Below are 15,873 nucleotides of genomic sequence, written 5' to 3'. Positions count from 1 at the left end.
CTTAGGTTAAGTTTTCGATGATGATGCCACAACATAGTCCAAGTCTGTTGACCTGAAATGACCTTTGACCTTGACTTTGTGACCTGAAATTCTACTCACATGATTGGGGATACTTGATAACTCTATAGTCCAAGTTTCATTGACTAAGAACTTACAGGTGTATACTTTCAAAATTATATTAAAAATTCAAAAACTTAACCTTGGGTTAAGTTTTTGAAGTTGACGCCATCGCCGCCGTCACCGGAAAAGCGGCGCCTACATGTATTGTACATACATGTATGTCTCGCTTTTTTGCTATGCAGGCAAGACAAAAAATGGGACACTAAATGAACAACAAAAAAAGACCTTAAACATTTGGGTATCAATGTGACCACACATACATAGATCTACATGTAAATAATGTGTATACATGTACGTGATGCTATACATATTTTTTTATATAATCAGAGCGCTACTCAACTGGCATTGAATACCTTTCGAAGCAGACAATGATCCTTGTGAAAACGTGTCAAGTAAATTTGCATTATAATATAACAAACCTTTCAATTTACAACAAACAATGTCTTCAGGCATCCACACAGAATATTGTATGATCAACTCACATACAGTCAAAGGATGCTTCAGTTAAAGGTAAAGACCAGTATTGGAAACACCCCAATTTCAAAAAATGAAATGGAAGCTTTCATTACCAATCATGTGAAAGAATATGTTTTGACTAATACATGATGATAAAAAAATTGCCGGGAAACCGCCTACTAATTCATATATTTGGTAAATTTGTTTCTCTCATGGTCTGTGAGAGATATAGGGTAGCCCCATATACATCTTTCTGTGTATAGTGTTTGTAACTTTACGAAGAATGGGCCAAATTTCTTATCATTTTGATGATTCCAGAACCTTGCAGATGCTAGATGCTAGATGATCAACCTTTTCTGATCGATTCCACAATGTTTCTTTCAATGCAATCGCATGACCATAACTGGTCTTTACCTTTAAAGTCAAGTGTGCATCTAATGAACTAAAAAGATTCCTGCTCGTTCATATTTACTGCTTTAAAAAAATACTTGGCGATTATAATGGTCTTGAAGAATAAAAAAGTGGATATTGAATTTAGCGTTGTGGATGACATAGATTTGAAAGCTCTTTAAAATAATGCCTCCGGCTACTTTGTAGCAGAGGCATAATAAAAAAGTATCTACTAAATCATGCTTTTCAGAAACTAGACTGTGAACCATTTGACTGTACTTTCAGGTAAGTGATATCCATGGTTACAGGCATGTGGAAGATTTTCTCATAGAATGCTCAATCCTAATGAAACATGATATTAACCTTCTGCATTTGTTGGTCCATAAGCCTCTCATTCTCACAAAAATCATTGCCTGCAGCAGAGTAGTGCTCCAACAAATTTTGCCAGACTATTTTCCCTGACTTGGTTGGGGAGGGAGCTGATATACAAATGTAGAATGTATCAAATGTGACTAATGAGCCTTGTTCAAAAGAAACTCAGTAAACCGCTCCATAAACAAACATGTTAGGTACAAAACATAACATGTTAAAACACTACTATAGAGTACCGAAGCTGTGACATCATAAACATCCTTCATTAGAATTTCTCAATTTGCACTTCATTTTCTGAAAGAGCATAAAAAAATAATGTCCAAATGTTGAAAGCCAATTGAAAATGTGACGTATTAGCTGAGATATGATCTTCCAAATAAGTAGATTTCAATAGGAAATCACTATTATTTTGCTATGGTTAATAACATTACGCCAACAGCCAATACTTAAACATTTGGACATATTTTTTAATGCTCTTTCGGAAAATGAAGATAAAATTTGAAAACTCTCAAAATATTATTTTGATGACATCACACTTGACCACTCTATAAAGGAACAAATAAAAAAAAATGTCTGTGTACTTACAGTCTTGATACTCTTTGGATCCTCAGAAGTTCATGTCTCTGCTCTCGCTTTCGCTCAACCTGTTGGTCTTGTTTCTTGCTGCCATCAGGATGTCCCTCTTTAGGCCCTCTGTATGGTATCACTGTCTGACTGTGGTTGTGTTCAACTAGATCCTTAGCACTATCAAACAAAACAGAAAGCCATGTGAACAAGTCTATGTATGGTATCACTGTCTGATTGTGGTTGTGTTCAACTAGATCCTTAGCACTATCAACCAAAATAGAAAGCCATGTGAACAGGTCTACATGTATGTATGGTATTACTGTCTGATTGTGGTTGTGTTCAACTAGATCCTTAGCACTATCAAACAAAATAGAAAGCCATGTGAACAGGTCTATGTATGGTATCACTGTCTGATTGTGGTTGTGTTCAACTAGATCCCTAGCACTATCAAACAAAGTAGAAAGCCATGAAAACAGGTCTATGTATAGTATCACTGTCTGATTGTGGTTGTGTTCAACTAGATCCTTAGCACTATCAAACAAAGTAAAAAGCCATGTAAACAGGTCTCTGTATGGTATCACTGTCTGAATGTGGTTGTGTTCAACTAGATCCTTAGCACTATCAAACAAAGTAGAAAGCCATGTAAACAGGTCTCTGTATGGTATCACTGTCTGATTGTGGTTGTGTTCAACTAGATCCTTAGCACTATCAAACAAAATAGAAAGCCATGTAAACAGGTCTATGTATGGTATCACTGTCTGATTGTGGTTGTGATCAACTACATGTAGATCCTTAGCACTATCAAACAAAATAGAAAGCCATGTAAACAGGTCTACATTGTGTATTACCGTCTGATTGTGGTTGTGTTCAACTAGATCCTTAGCACTATCAAACAAAATAGAAAGCCATGTAAACAGGTCTACATTGTGTATTACCGTCTGATTGTGGTTGTGTTCAACTAGATCCTTAGCACTATCAAACAAAATAGAAAGCCATGTAAACAGGTCTACATTGTGTATTACCGTCTGATTGTGGTTGTGTTCAACTAGATCCTTAGCACTATCAAACAAAATAGAAAGCCATGTAAACAGGTCTACATTGTGTATTACCGTCTGATTGTGGTTGTGTTCAACTAGATCCTTAGCACAACAAAATAGAAATGGAATTATTCTAGCAGTGTTGACATGTCTCTGTATAGTTTACTGTCTGACCATGATTGTGCTTGATTATTTTGAAAAACATGAAAATATAACTCTCCGATAGAAAACGCGATATAAACGAACCAATCTACGATGTTATTTTTTTTTAATCTAATGCAATACTAATTTCATGACTACATGTATGCCTGGCTCTCAGCAAGCTTTTAAGGATGACTCAAACTCATTTTTCTCTCATTTGCACAAGTTCCAATAAAGTAATAAAGATCTTTTAAAAGATTTTTAGGGCATAAGAATACACAGTACTACTCCTTTACATGCTCAGTTGGAAAATAATTAAAACAAATGTTTTTCTTGTAGTACTTGAACATGATACTTAACTTACCTCAGCACGAAAGCCTTTATTGGACCTCCCCCTGCAGCAGCACCAAAGATAAATTCAGACGCCATTGGAGTAGAAAAGTCCTTTGATTTCTTCAGAACGAACCTTGACTCCAGCTTTATCTCCTTTTCACAAACCCAGCTCCAATTCTCAGATCATCATCAGAACCCTGTTTAATAAAACTTGTTATCATTAACAGATGCTAATCTTCTACGACAATTCTATAAGAATTTTCTGACAAATAAACACAATAACACTTAACAGTACAATCAATAAGGCCTAAAATAAAAACTTGTTGTATTGCCCTTTGCAACTGACCCAAAAATCTGAAAATCTACGGTCGGCATTTTAAAAAAGTTTTTTTTTAAACTGTTTTTGTATTATTAATGAATACAAAAAATATGTATTTTGTCTGTTTGGATAAATGGGATAAAAATGCATAAAATCAAATCATTCCCAAATTCTCACTCGTCTTCTGCCCTAGTTTGAAAATCCTACTAGCGAAAACATCTCGATCAACACAACATTGCAAAGCATGGATTATTACGAGGTGAAAAAGATATGAATGGAATGATGACGTAAATTGTACTGAAGACTCTCAGAAGTCTTCAGTACAATTTACGGCTAGAGCAACTAAATTTGCCTTCATTATCATACAGACGTCATAGAAGCGACATGCTACAGGTCTATAAGATACTGCATGGAATCGACAACCTCCAGTCAACTAATGCGCCCTCTACAAACAATGCCTAATCGGTGACCATTGCTCCCCCATGATCCTCTTTTTCTTATGTTAACTGAGAGCTGAGTTGATGAGATAACCACCTGTCCAGTGACCTTGCAGGGCAGTCTAATCCCTCCTATAAACTACGGCAGATAAGCTTTAAGGGGAAAAAAATAGAAAAACAAAACAATAATTATTCTTTGATTGATTATTATGTATTATAAAATGGCTCTAGTATTCAACCATCGTGATTGGTCAATACGCGTCACATGACATGCACAAATTTTTTATGCAAGCACGATTTTGCAGAAAAAAGCACAAAAAAAGTTATATCCCACGTTACCATGGATATCCAGCGCATATCGTCGTATGGCCAGTGTCTCGGCCATGATTCAACATCTGAAATGGGAGAGCCTGGAGAGGAGAAGAAATGCTGCAAGCCTCCACTTCATGTACAAAATCCAAAACAACACAGTAGCCATCAATGCACACCATTACACAGCACCCATGATTGCCAGCAACACACGACAGTATCACTCAAAGAAGTTGCCGGCTATCCCATCCCGCACCCAGCTCTACCAGAACTCATTTTTCCCTCGGACAGTAACTGCGTGGAATGCACTTTCAAAGATCACCCTTGACGCTACTTCACTGGAGGGCTTCAAGGGAGCGCTTCCACCAAGCATCTAGACCAAGAACTAGATAGTTTATTCCTCAGCACTACATCCTGACTTATGGATCCTGCTGAGTATCGTCGTAGAAGTAGAAGTAGAAGTATAGTACGCTCCCTTGAGTGTATCGTAGGCTAATATTGTACGCTCCACCATGATCCCAGCGCAGCATACGCGTAGCTTAGCTCTAGCGAGCTAGCTAGCTAGAGCGGGGTACTATTAGAAAGCAAATTTTTATTTTACCTTTGCCTTAGATTTAGGCCTGTTTTGACTTTTGGATTTTATAATGAAGCCAGGAATTTCAGCTGTCTGATGTACATGTAGACTCGTCTCTAGACCCACTATGGATTCTATTTTTAATCAAGGCAATAAATCCCGTGGACTTTTTGGTAAGCCTGCAAGGTCTTAGTCTAGAACCAACATAACTCTAGATCTAGATCGAACTCTCGTAGACTCTAACTTAAGATCTAAACTTTTGTTTGTTACTATTTGTGTCGCTATTTTATAAAACAAATAATGCACTTGATCCTGTTGTGCGAAACGTAAATGCAGTGTACGCTCGGTTTCTTCAGATGGTGCGCATTGTGAACTCGCTGCAAGCGGCTCGTTCACAGAGCGGCACCAATCTAAAGAAACCTTTTGTGTACTGTATTCACCGCTATTGCACTCTGGGACGTGCGTTATTTGTATACACTTGTGACTTGGCCTGGGAGATGATGTGTGTTAGCTTAGGAATAAGTATGGGGGTGCTGGGTGCTCCTTAATTGTGTCCACTCATTTTGGTTGGATGTAAGGCACTTTCCATCCTTTTGATCTCGTAACTGTTCAGAAGTCCCTCTACGGAACCTCATTGAGGACCCACCCAAAAAAGCATTGCTGATTTAGTTACCAGGGCCGGTATTCAATTCAATACTTAGCATAAGTAAGAAATTTACTAAGTAAATGGCTAAGTTAAGTAATTGACTTATCTCGTATTCAAATCGCATTTTAGACTTATACTTACGTAAGACAAAATCTAAATAAAATACTTACTGATAAGCATTGTGACGTCACACGGTCAATCAAAAGTAATGCGCAACTGATGCATTGCAATAAATGCGCGCTGATATAATTGTGCGCAGGATATAATACTGCGTAAGAAAACCATATGTCTGCCAATCAAGGCCACCAAATAATTGGCTTAAGTCTGGTATGCAGTTGGCTTAGATTTAGAGTAAAATACTTAGCCAAAAGTGTGAATTGAATACCATAATTGGCTAAGTATTTTATCTAAGCCAAATACTAAGTAAAAAGCTTTAATTTTGTCCTTAAGTATTGAATTGAATACGGGCCCAGGTCTGTCAGACCCAATAAATATGGTCTACCACTGTCACTTTCTCATTGGCTAATATGCACCATACTTAAACTTTGAGGTTTCGTCTGTATCCATTTTACTTAAAGTTGATTATTATTTATTTATTTTCCAACTTTATAGGTCTTCAGCTATTAGTGACTGTCACTGTCACTGTCACTGTCACTTTCTCATTGGCTAATATGCACCATACTTAAACTTTGAGGTTTCCTCTGTATCCATTTTACTTAAAGTTGATTATTATTTATTTATTTTCCAACTTTATACATGTAGGTCTTCAGCTATTAGTGAGTGGGCAATCACAAGTCATTGCAAGTTGATATTTCTCACCGTTCCTTGATTGGAGTTTGTAAGGCTTCTTCTCTGAGCTACTCTGACAACAACTTCAATCTCTTTGTGATTAGTTACTGACTTACGGTTCTAAGTTTTCTGCGAGGAGATTTTGAATACACCTCTGCAAGTCAGGTGTGTACTGTTATGTATCCTCATCGTTCATTTCTACTGTATTGAACCTCCTTGTTGAGTACCAGGTACATCAAATTTGTACTCAAATTCTACCAATCCTTTTCTCCTAAGGGATGCCATTATTATGCCTTGGCATAAATAGCATGCTATGCTTAGTTAGGCCTAAAATAAAAACTTGTTGTATTGCCCTTTGGGTGCCAATACATGGGTCGGTCGGTAGGAATTTATTTATTTTTAAAACTTTTTTTTTCCCGCCCTCTTTTGGCTGATATTTCTCAGTTTTTAATGCTTTAATACATGTGTTTCATACCTTGGATATCATACCTTGGAAGTAGGCATAAAGTTATACAAAGATTATTTGCCCCTCGGTGTCCGTTAGTGGGTTACTGTTGAATTTAGCGTTGTGCAGTTACGGATGAACATGGACAGTTGAATAGTTCATCAGGGTTAAACTTGTCCTTCTTCAGTGACCAGTACTTGTCTAGATTTGATTTGAAAGAATTGAGTGATGGACTTTCTGCTACATACATGTACATGTATGATGGGAGACCATTCCATTCGTTTACTACTCTCTGTGAAAAAGAGCTCTGCCTCAATATAGATTTTACGCGTTTCTTTTGTAGTTTGAACTGGTGACCTCTTGTTACTGTGACAGTGGAACGATGAAAGAAATTAGTTGACTGGAGGTTGTCGATTCCATGCAGTATCTTATAGACCTGTAGCATGTCGCTTCTATGACATGTCGCTTCTATGACGTCTGTATGATAATGAAGGCAAATTTAGTTGCTCTAGCCGTAAATTGTACTGAAGACTTCTGAGAGTCTTCAGTACAATTTACGTCATCATTCCATTCATATCTTTTTCACCTCATAATAATCCATGCTTTGCAATGTTGTGTTGATCGAGATGTTTTCGCTAGTAGGATTTTCAAACTAGGGCAGAAGACGAGTGAGAATTTGGGAATGATTTGATTTTATGCATTTTTATCCCATTTATCCAAACAGACAAAATACATATTTTTTGTATTCATTAATAATACAAAAACAGTTTTAAAAAAAAACTTTTTTAAAATGCCGACCGTAGATTTTCAGATTTTTGGGTCAGTTGCAAAGGGCAATACAAAAAGTTTTTATTTTAGGCCTTATTGATTGTACTGTTAAGTGTTATTGTGTTTATTTGTCAGAAAATTCTTATAGAATTGTCGTAGAAGATTAGCATCTGTTAATGATAACAAGTTTTATTAAACAGGGTTCTGATGATGATCTGAGAATTGGAGCTGGGTTTGTGAAAAGGAGATAAAGCTGGAGTCAAGGTTCGTTCTGAAGAAATCAAAGGACTTTTCTACTCCAATGGCGTCTGAATTTATCTTTGGTGCTGCTGCAGGGGGAGGTCCAATAAAGGCTTTCATGCTGAGGTAAGTTAAGTATCATGTACAAGTACTACAAGAAAAACATTTGTTTTAATTATTTTCCAACTGAGCATGTAAAAGAGTACTGTAGTACTGTGTATTCTTATGCCCTAAAAATCTTTTAAAAGATCTTTATTACTTTATTGGAACTTGTGCAAATGAGAGAAAAATGAGTTTGAGTCATCCTTCAAAATCTCCTCGCAGAAAACTTAGAACCGTAAGTCCGTAACTAATCACAAAGAGATTGAAGTTGTTGTCAGAGTAGCTCAGAGAAGAAGCCTTACAAACTCCAATCAAGGAACGGTGAGAAATATCAACTTGCAATGACTTGTGATTGCCCACTCACTAATAGCTGAAGACCTACATGTATAAAGTTGGAAAATAAATAAATAATAATCAACTTTAAGTAAAATGGATACAGAGGAAACCTCAAAGTTTAAGTATGGTGCATATTAGCCAATGAGAAAGTGACAGTGACAGTGACAGTCACTAATAGCTGAAGACCTATAAAGTTGGAAAATAAATAAATAATAATCAACTTTAAGTAAAATGGATACAGACGAAACCTCAAAGTTTAAGTATGGTGCATATTAGCCAATGAGAAAGTGACAGTGGTAGACCATATTTATTGGGTCTGACAGACCTGGGCCCGTATTCAATTCAATACTTAAGGACAAAATTAAAGCTTTTTACTAAGTATTTGGCTTAGATAAAATACTTAGCCAATTATGGTATTCAATTCACACTTTTGGCTAAGTATTTTACTCTAAATCTAAGCCAACTGCATACCAGACTTAAGCCAATTATTTGGTGGCCTTGATTGGCAGGCATATGGTTTTCTTACGCAGTATTATATCCTGCGCACAATTATATCAGCGCGCATTTATTGCAATGCATCAGTTGCGCATTACTTTTGATTGACCGTGTGACGTCACAATGCTTATCAGTAAGTATTTTATTTAGATTTTGTCTTACGTAAGTATAAGTCTAAAATGCGATTTGAATACGAGATAAGTCAATTACTTAACTTAGCCATTTACTTAGTAAATTTCTTACTTATGCTAAGTATTGAATTGAATACCGGCCCTGGTAACTAAATCAGCAATGCTTTTTTGGGTGGGTCCTCAATGAGGTTCCGTAGAGGGACTTCTGAACAGTTACGAGATCAAAAGGATGGAAAGTGCCTTACATCCAACCAAAATGAGTGGACACAATTAAGGAGCACCCAGCACCCCCATACTTATTCCTAAGCTAACACACATCATCTCCCAGGCCAAGTCACAAGTGTATACAAATAACGCACGTCCCAGAGTGCAATAGCGGTGAATACAGTACACAAAAGGTTTCTTTAGATTGGTGCCGCTCTGTGAACGAGCCGCTTGCAGCGAGTTCACAATGCGCACCATCTGAAGAAACCGAGCGTACACTGCATTTACGTTTCGCACAACAGGATCAAGTGCATTATTTGTTTTATAAAATAGCGACACAAATAGTAACAAACAAAAGTTTAGATCTTAAGTTAGAGTCTACGAGAGTTCGATCTAGATCTAGAGTTATGTTGGTTCTAGACTAAGACCTTGCAGGCTTACCAAAAAGTCCACGGGATTTATTGCCTTGATTAAAAATAGAATCCATAGTGGGTCTAGAGACGAGTCTACATGTACATCAGACAGCTGAAATTCCTGGCTTCATTATAAAATCCAAAAGTCAAAACAGGCCTAAATCTAAGGCATAGGTAAAATAAAAATTTGCTTTCTAATAGTACCCCGCTCTAGCTAGCTAGCTCGCTAGAGCTAAGCTACGCGTATGCTGCGCTGGGATCATGGTGGAGCGTACAATATTAGCCTACGATACACTCAAGGGAGCGTACTATACTTCTACTTCTACTTCTACGACGATACTCAGCAGGATCCATAAGTCAGGATGTAGTGCTGAGGAATAAACTATCTAGTTCTTGGTCTAGATGCTTGGTGGAAGCGCTCCCTTGAAGCCCTCCAGTGAAGTAGCGTCAAGGGTGATCTTTGAAAGTGCATTCCACGCAGTTACTGTCCGAGGGAAAAATGAGTTCTGGTAGAGCTGGGTGCGGGATGGGATAGCCGGCAACTTCTTTGAGTGATACTGTCGTGTGTTGCTGGCAATCATGGGTGCTGTGTAATGGTGTGCATTGATGGCTACTGTGTTGTTTTGGATTTTGTACATGAAGTGGAGGCTTGCAGCATTTCTTCTCCTCTCCAGGCTCTCCCATTTCAGATGTTGAATCATGGCCGAGACACTGGCCATACGACGATATGCGCTGGATATCCATGGTAACGTGGGATATAACTTTTTTTGTGCTTTTTTCTGCAAAATCGTGCTTGCATAAAAAATTTGTGCATGTCATGTGACGCGTATTGACCAATCACGATGGTTGAATACTAGAGCCATTTTATAATACATAATAATCAATCAAAGAATAATTATTGTTTTGTTTTTCTATTTTTTTCCCCTTAAAGCTTATCTGCCGTAGTTTATAGGAGGGATTAGACTGCCCTGCAAGGTCACTGGACAGGTGGTTATCTCATCAACTCAGCTCTCAGTTAACATAAGAAAAAGAGGATCATGGGGGAGCAATGGTCACCGATTAGGCATTGTTTGTAGAGGGCGCAAGTAGCTGCAATTACTGCAGTGGGCCTTTAAGTTTCTTGATCAACAGTCAAAGCAGTGCATCCATCATCATACTATTTCATAGACTGAATTTTCTGTCTCTTTCGTTCGTTAGCCTCTGATTTGGGTAGGGTCGGAGCGAGGGTCGCAGCCGACCCTACCCAAATCAGTGAAGGGATAATTTGTTTGTTGTACCATTCTCGACTCTTAAAGGGATCGTGTAACAATGTTAAATCTGAGATACACGGCCCTACGTGTTATCAGTGTCTGTGATATGGTGTAATACTGAAGCCCTAAAAAAATTGCGCTTCAAAATGATCAAGAAGTGCCTCAAAAAAGTAAAAATCTTTGAGTGACCGGTTTTACCATACTCGGTTTCCCCAATAGACTGTAGTGTTATGAAAACCGTCAGGCGAACGGTTTTCAAAATTTGCAATTCCAATCATAAATATCTTGATAATCAGACAGGCGATCGGCTTGTAAAAGTCATGGGGTTCCTGACTGACCTAAAGGTTTATAATTATCATTGCATCATGAGCTAAATCCAGAATTTTTTTTCAGAATCTGAGACAAAGTTACCGGATCCCTTTAATCCTTGTCTGAATTCATTTTTGCCCGTTCCTGCGTGAAGCGCGGAAGCTTTCACAGTTTATTACATTATTAGAGAAAGAAGACGATTTGTTGAATCGTGTCCTTCATGAATTCAGTTTTCGTCCTACCGCGCGAAGGGCGGAAGCTTTAATGTTTCAATAAATTATTACTCTTAATCCTTGTCTGTATTCATTTTCGCACATTCCGCGCATAGCGCGGAAGCTTTCACGTTTCATTTGATTATTACTCTTAATCCACGTCTGAATTCAACCAAGGGTGTCGATTTGTATCCGTGGTTGGGGGGGATGATAGGTGCCAAAATATTTTCGGCAATGGATCAAAGCAACCAAAGTGGTAGAAACGTGTGGCAAGTTGCACCCCTCCCAAGCGCGTAGCCAGGATTTAATTTTAGGGGAGCGGTAGTGAGCACACGAAGCGCGGTTCCTAGGGGGTTGGGTGCAGGGAGGGGGAGTCTCCCCCCCCCCCCCCCCCCCCCCCCCGCGGACTCTTACGAATCGCCCCGAATCCGAAAAATCTATCTTATATATGCACTTTATGCGGACGTGGGGGAAATCTATGCGCGTGCTGTAAGCAACGCCGCGATCATGCACAGAGATCGATGCGCGTACACATTGCAATCGGCCTTTATAAAGTTCAAAGTCTTTATTGATTCAATATTAAATGCTTATTTATTCCAAAAGTTACACTGCTTTAGTAATGAAAACATTATAATTCGTTTATTTGAAACTTTATACAAGGCATAAGATAAATATTTCAAACTCTCCTTTGTAATAAGAGCAGAAATTTAACAAACAAATATTTCATAGCATCAATTTGGGATCCACTGTCTCATTTACATAATGCGCGTAACCCGCACAATCTGAATTCCGATCCTAGTTAATAAACTAAAGAAGTACAAAATTCGAATTCTCTTACGTTTTTAACAAGAGATATTGTTAAGACAATAATATGATATTATTAGGGATAATTTGTTTGTCTATATATACTAGCAGGACCCGCGGAAATCCGCGGGATTCTAGAGGTGGGCGGGGGGGGGGGGGGTGTAAATAGATATATAGAGACTGTCTAAATTAAAACCACCAAGAACTTTATTTGCCATTCAGGCCATTAAAAAAATATACATGTTTAGCGTCCCCGCCCGCTTCCTTTTTGGGGGCCGCCTCCTATTTTTTTTTTTTTTTTTTTTTTTTTTTTTTTTTTTTTTTTTTTTGAAAGAAAAAAAACATGAAAAGCACTGCTAAAATGTATTTCTGATTTTAAATAAGAAAAAAAAAATTATCGGCCGCCATCTTGAAAAATAGCCCGAATGTCAGGGTAAATGTACGGAGCGGCTATTTTGAAAGAAAAAAAAAAGGGCCTCCTCCTTCCCATTTTTCGAAAAAAACAGGATGCTAAAAATTTTTTTTTTTTAATTTGGCCTTATATAAAAATTAAAAAAACGATCCAACTGTACCGGTAATTATTCTTTAAGCCACTGGAACTGCGTAGAGTTCCGTAGTGTGGCGTACCGACTATGCAGAAATTAGGCTGCGTATTAATGGGAAAATAGTCCCTGCGTAGGTTATGCGTAGGCTGGCGTACAGGTTTGCTTATGGTTGCTTACTGTGTGGAAAGCTTTTACTGCTTTGTCGATCTGGCGTAGGGTAGCGTACTGTTGCGTAGGCATATAGCGTAGTGTTGCGTAAAAAGGCTGCTTTCTGCGTCAAGTTTCTACGCCGAAAGTACGCAAAAAAAATTAAACATGTTGAATTGTTTTCTTTCATCTTGCGTACCCCTTTTCGTTCCTCAGCATATAGTAACGTAGGCCAGCGTAGTTTGTACGCAACACTACGCAACTCTACGTATTGACCCCACGCCAATTAGTGACCTGCAAGTGTCACAAATAAAGTATTAAAAATATGCTCATCTGACCCTAATTAAACACTGAAAACCCCCGAGCTTTCGGGGGTTTATGGCCCCTTGAAACCGTGGACCCCACGCCTATATTGTATATACACTCAACTCGCTGCGATCTGATCTCTCCCACCCCCCCCCCCCCCCCAACTTTGAAGAACGTAACCCCCGAGCTTTTGGGGGTTTATGGCCCCTTGAAACAAATATACACTCAACTCAGGGTTTCAGGTTTCCTTCTTCATAATTGCCTATTTAAAAAAAAAACATTTTTCTAGTTCAAAAAATAAGTTTTCATGCATTGATTTGATGCAAGAACTGTAACATAATAGACCCTAGATTGTGATTATTTCTGACCATAAATTTCGATAATTATTTTTCAAAGTAAAATTTTCACAAGAAAATCAGACAGTCGTTTAAAAACGTAGACATTAGTAATACTTATACTAATTCTAAGCTCAGGTTTCGTAAATCTATTCACGAAACTATATTGAAATCGCGGCAATAATGATGCAAACCAACAGATAACAATTTCAAAGTGTCAAATCTCTTCGACTCGAGCTCAGCTCAGCTGTACTCACACACACACACACAGTGTAACTCCAGAAAGCTCGAACACCGGCGCCGCAGGCCTCGGACGCCTTCGGTGCGCGGAGCCGGTGTTGGAGCTTGCTGGAGTTAAATTGCAGCTCACACACACTGCACAGCAGCACTGCACTGACTGAAGGCAGCTTGCGACTGAATTGTCAGTCCAATGGTTTTCTTGTGAAAACTTTCCTTTAGAAAATGATAATCAAAATTTAGTAGCATTGCCGTAATAATCACAAAATAAGCTTTCATTTCATACCTCCATTCACGACACCTATATAAAAATCGCGGCAATAATGATGGAAATAGGTCCCTAAGTTTGGACGTGGACGGGAAGCTTCGTGTGTATCTCTGTGGCTCGTGCAGCTACTATACAATGGATATCCTATAGAAAGATGCTTTACTCGGGTAAGCCCGACCCTGTGCGTCGTGCATTTAATACGCAACTTAATGTGAGTGGACAGTCATCAGTCGTGTGTCTACGGATGTCATGTTGAATATCCATGAGGTATCTCTGTCGTCACGCATATCCTGCATTATGCATGTCGCGTCTGTTTTCGCCCTGGACGTCGACACGGAGGAGGACCTCGGGCGGAGTATAGCCAATTCGCTAGAGTAGACTCTCCCGCGGACGATGGCACCGGGCACGGGTACCCCGAGGGCAGGGTTCAGGAGGAGATAGCCGCACCAACTTGGGTCGGCGATCTCATTAAAAAACAATAGAATACAAAGGCCGGCGGAGCTCGGAGACGTCATGCCCCCCCGCGGAGCCTTAGCGTATTACTATTATAGATACAACTTAATCACATATTTCATAAATAATGAATTCTTAGGCATATTACTATGATTTATAGATTGGATCTAGTGTGTCGGAAGCAACGCGTATGCTTCCGGTTGTGTTTATACGTGAAGCCGCTCATACTAGACTTCTTTAAACTAGAATGTTTGCTTGAATGTAAGCAGGTATTTAGATCTATACACAAAACACACACAATCCAGACTAGATCTATAACTCGCAGCGGTATTTCTGGAATAAAGTTAATCAAGATTAATTTTTACCTATAAATGAAGAATGTGAAGGAATGATGAGAAATAGGCTGGCTGCATGCAAGGTCTCGGAGTGAGCGAGAGAGCGAGAGAGAGAGAGAGAGAGAGAGAGAGGGAGAGAGGGAGACAGAGGAGAAAAGACAAAAATAAGACAAGATTGAGAAAAGAAAGGATGGGATGATTCAAGCTGCATGTTTCAGAAGTTTCAGATAAAAGATATGACAGCTAGCATGGAAACTAGTTTACAAGTATAATATTGTGAGGGTGGATCGTTACAATAGCCTGGTAAGTAGTAGGCCTAGGCCTACTACTGTCTGATATTCACTAAACAAGAAGCCAACACCATGAACACTGTAATTACAGGCGACAAGTAGACTCTAATTAGGCCTAATTAGGGGTCTAGTTTGAATTGTACTAGTATTTATACGTACTGCCTGGTACTGTACATGCGAGGATAAATAGATCTACGAATAAAAGATGAAAAAGACATGTGAAAAGACATAGACTTACCGTGAATTTTGGTATCCTCTTAGGGCTTTAGTAAGTTTAGGCGTTGTATCCTTTGCTTTGACTTTGTGCGAAATGTAATGCCTGCACTGTACTACAGTACTGTACTCTAGATGCGAAACATAAAGGTCGCCTGCGCCGCTCTGTCGGGTATCGTACACAGAACATACAGCTAGCTAGGCTGCTCATTCCGTTTTGACGTCCACCCACAGTCCGTCACACGGCCGTACACGTGCACTGACTGAGACCATACCTTCTCGCTGAGACCATAGACGTCTATGCTGAGACCCTGTGCACAATCATAAACACGGAATCCGGATCTCATCCACGGCGCGCGGTATTTACATGTGATTGCATAATATTGCGTAATCACTAATATTGAAAACGAATATCATGAGGGAGGGAGGGCATAGATCTATCCATGGTTCAAGAGCTGGGAGCCAACTCTCTGGTTAGAGGGAGGGGGAGAGGAAGGGGGAGAGAAAGGGGGAGAGGGAGGGGGAGAGGAAGGGGAGAGGGAGGG

General features: G+C 39.0%; 1 protein-coding gene across 2 annotated transcripts in view; it reads right to left on the bottom strand.

Moving 5' to 3' along the window:
* Positions 1-15,612, bottom strand: part of LOC100890147 — a 39,892-nt gene extending 24,280 nt beyond the window's left edge. Inside the window, exons 1-4 of one of the 2 annotated variants that reach the window (XM_030984861.1) lie at positions 15,354-15,612; positions 3,448-3,613; positions 2,496-2,610; positions 1,924-2,054 (exon numbers count right to left, since the gene is read on the bottom strand). In XM_030984861.1, the coding sequence (XP_030840721.1) occupies positions 1,924-2,054; positions 2,496-2,610; positions 3,448-3,512 (311 nt within the window). In that variant the 5' untranslated portion in view covers positions 3,513-3,613; positions 15,354-15,612. Of the gene's footprint in view, positions 1-1,923; positions 2,083-2,495; positions 2,611-3,447; positions 3,614-15,353 lie in introns of both variants that reach the window. The other variant, XM_030984862.1, reaches the window with a different exon arrangement.
* Positions 15,613-15,873: the final 261 nt, after the last annotated feature.

This window comes from Strongylocentrotus purpuratus, unplaced genomic scaffold (genome assembly GCF_000002235.5).
Source record: "Strongylocentrotus purpuratus isolate Spur 01 unplaced genomic scaffold, Spur_5.0 spur5_scaffold_14, whole genome shotgun sequence".
Lineage (NCBI taxonomy): Eukaryota > Metazoa > Echinodermata > Echinoidea > Camarodonta > Strongylocentrotidae > Strongylocentrotus > Strongylocentrotus purpuratus.
Note: the sequence above shows the minus strand (reverse complement) of the source record. Positions and strands in the feature narration are given on the sequence as shown.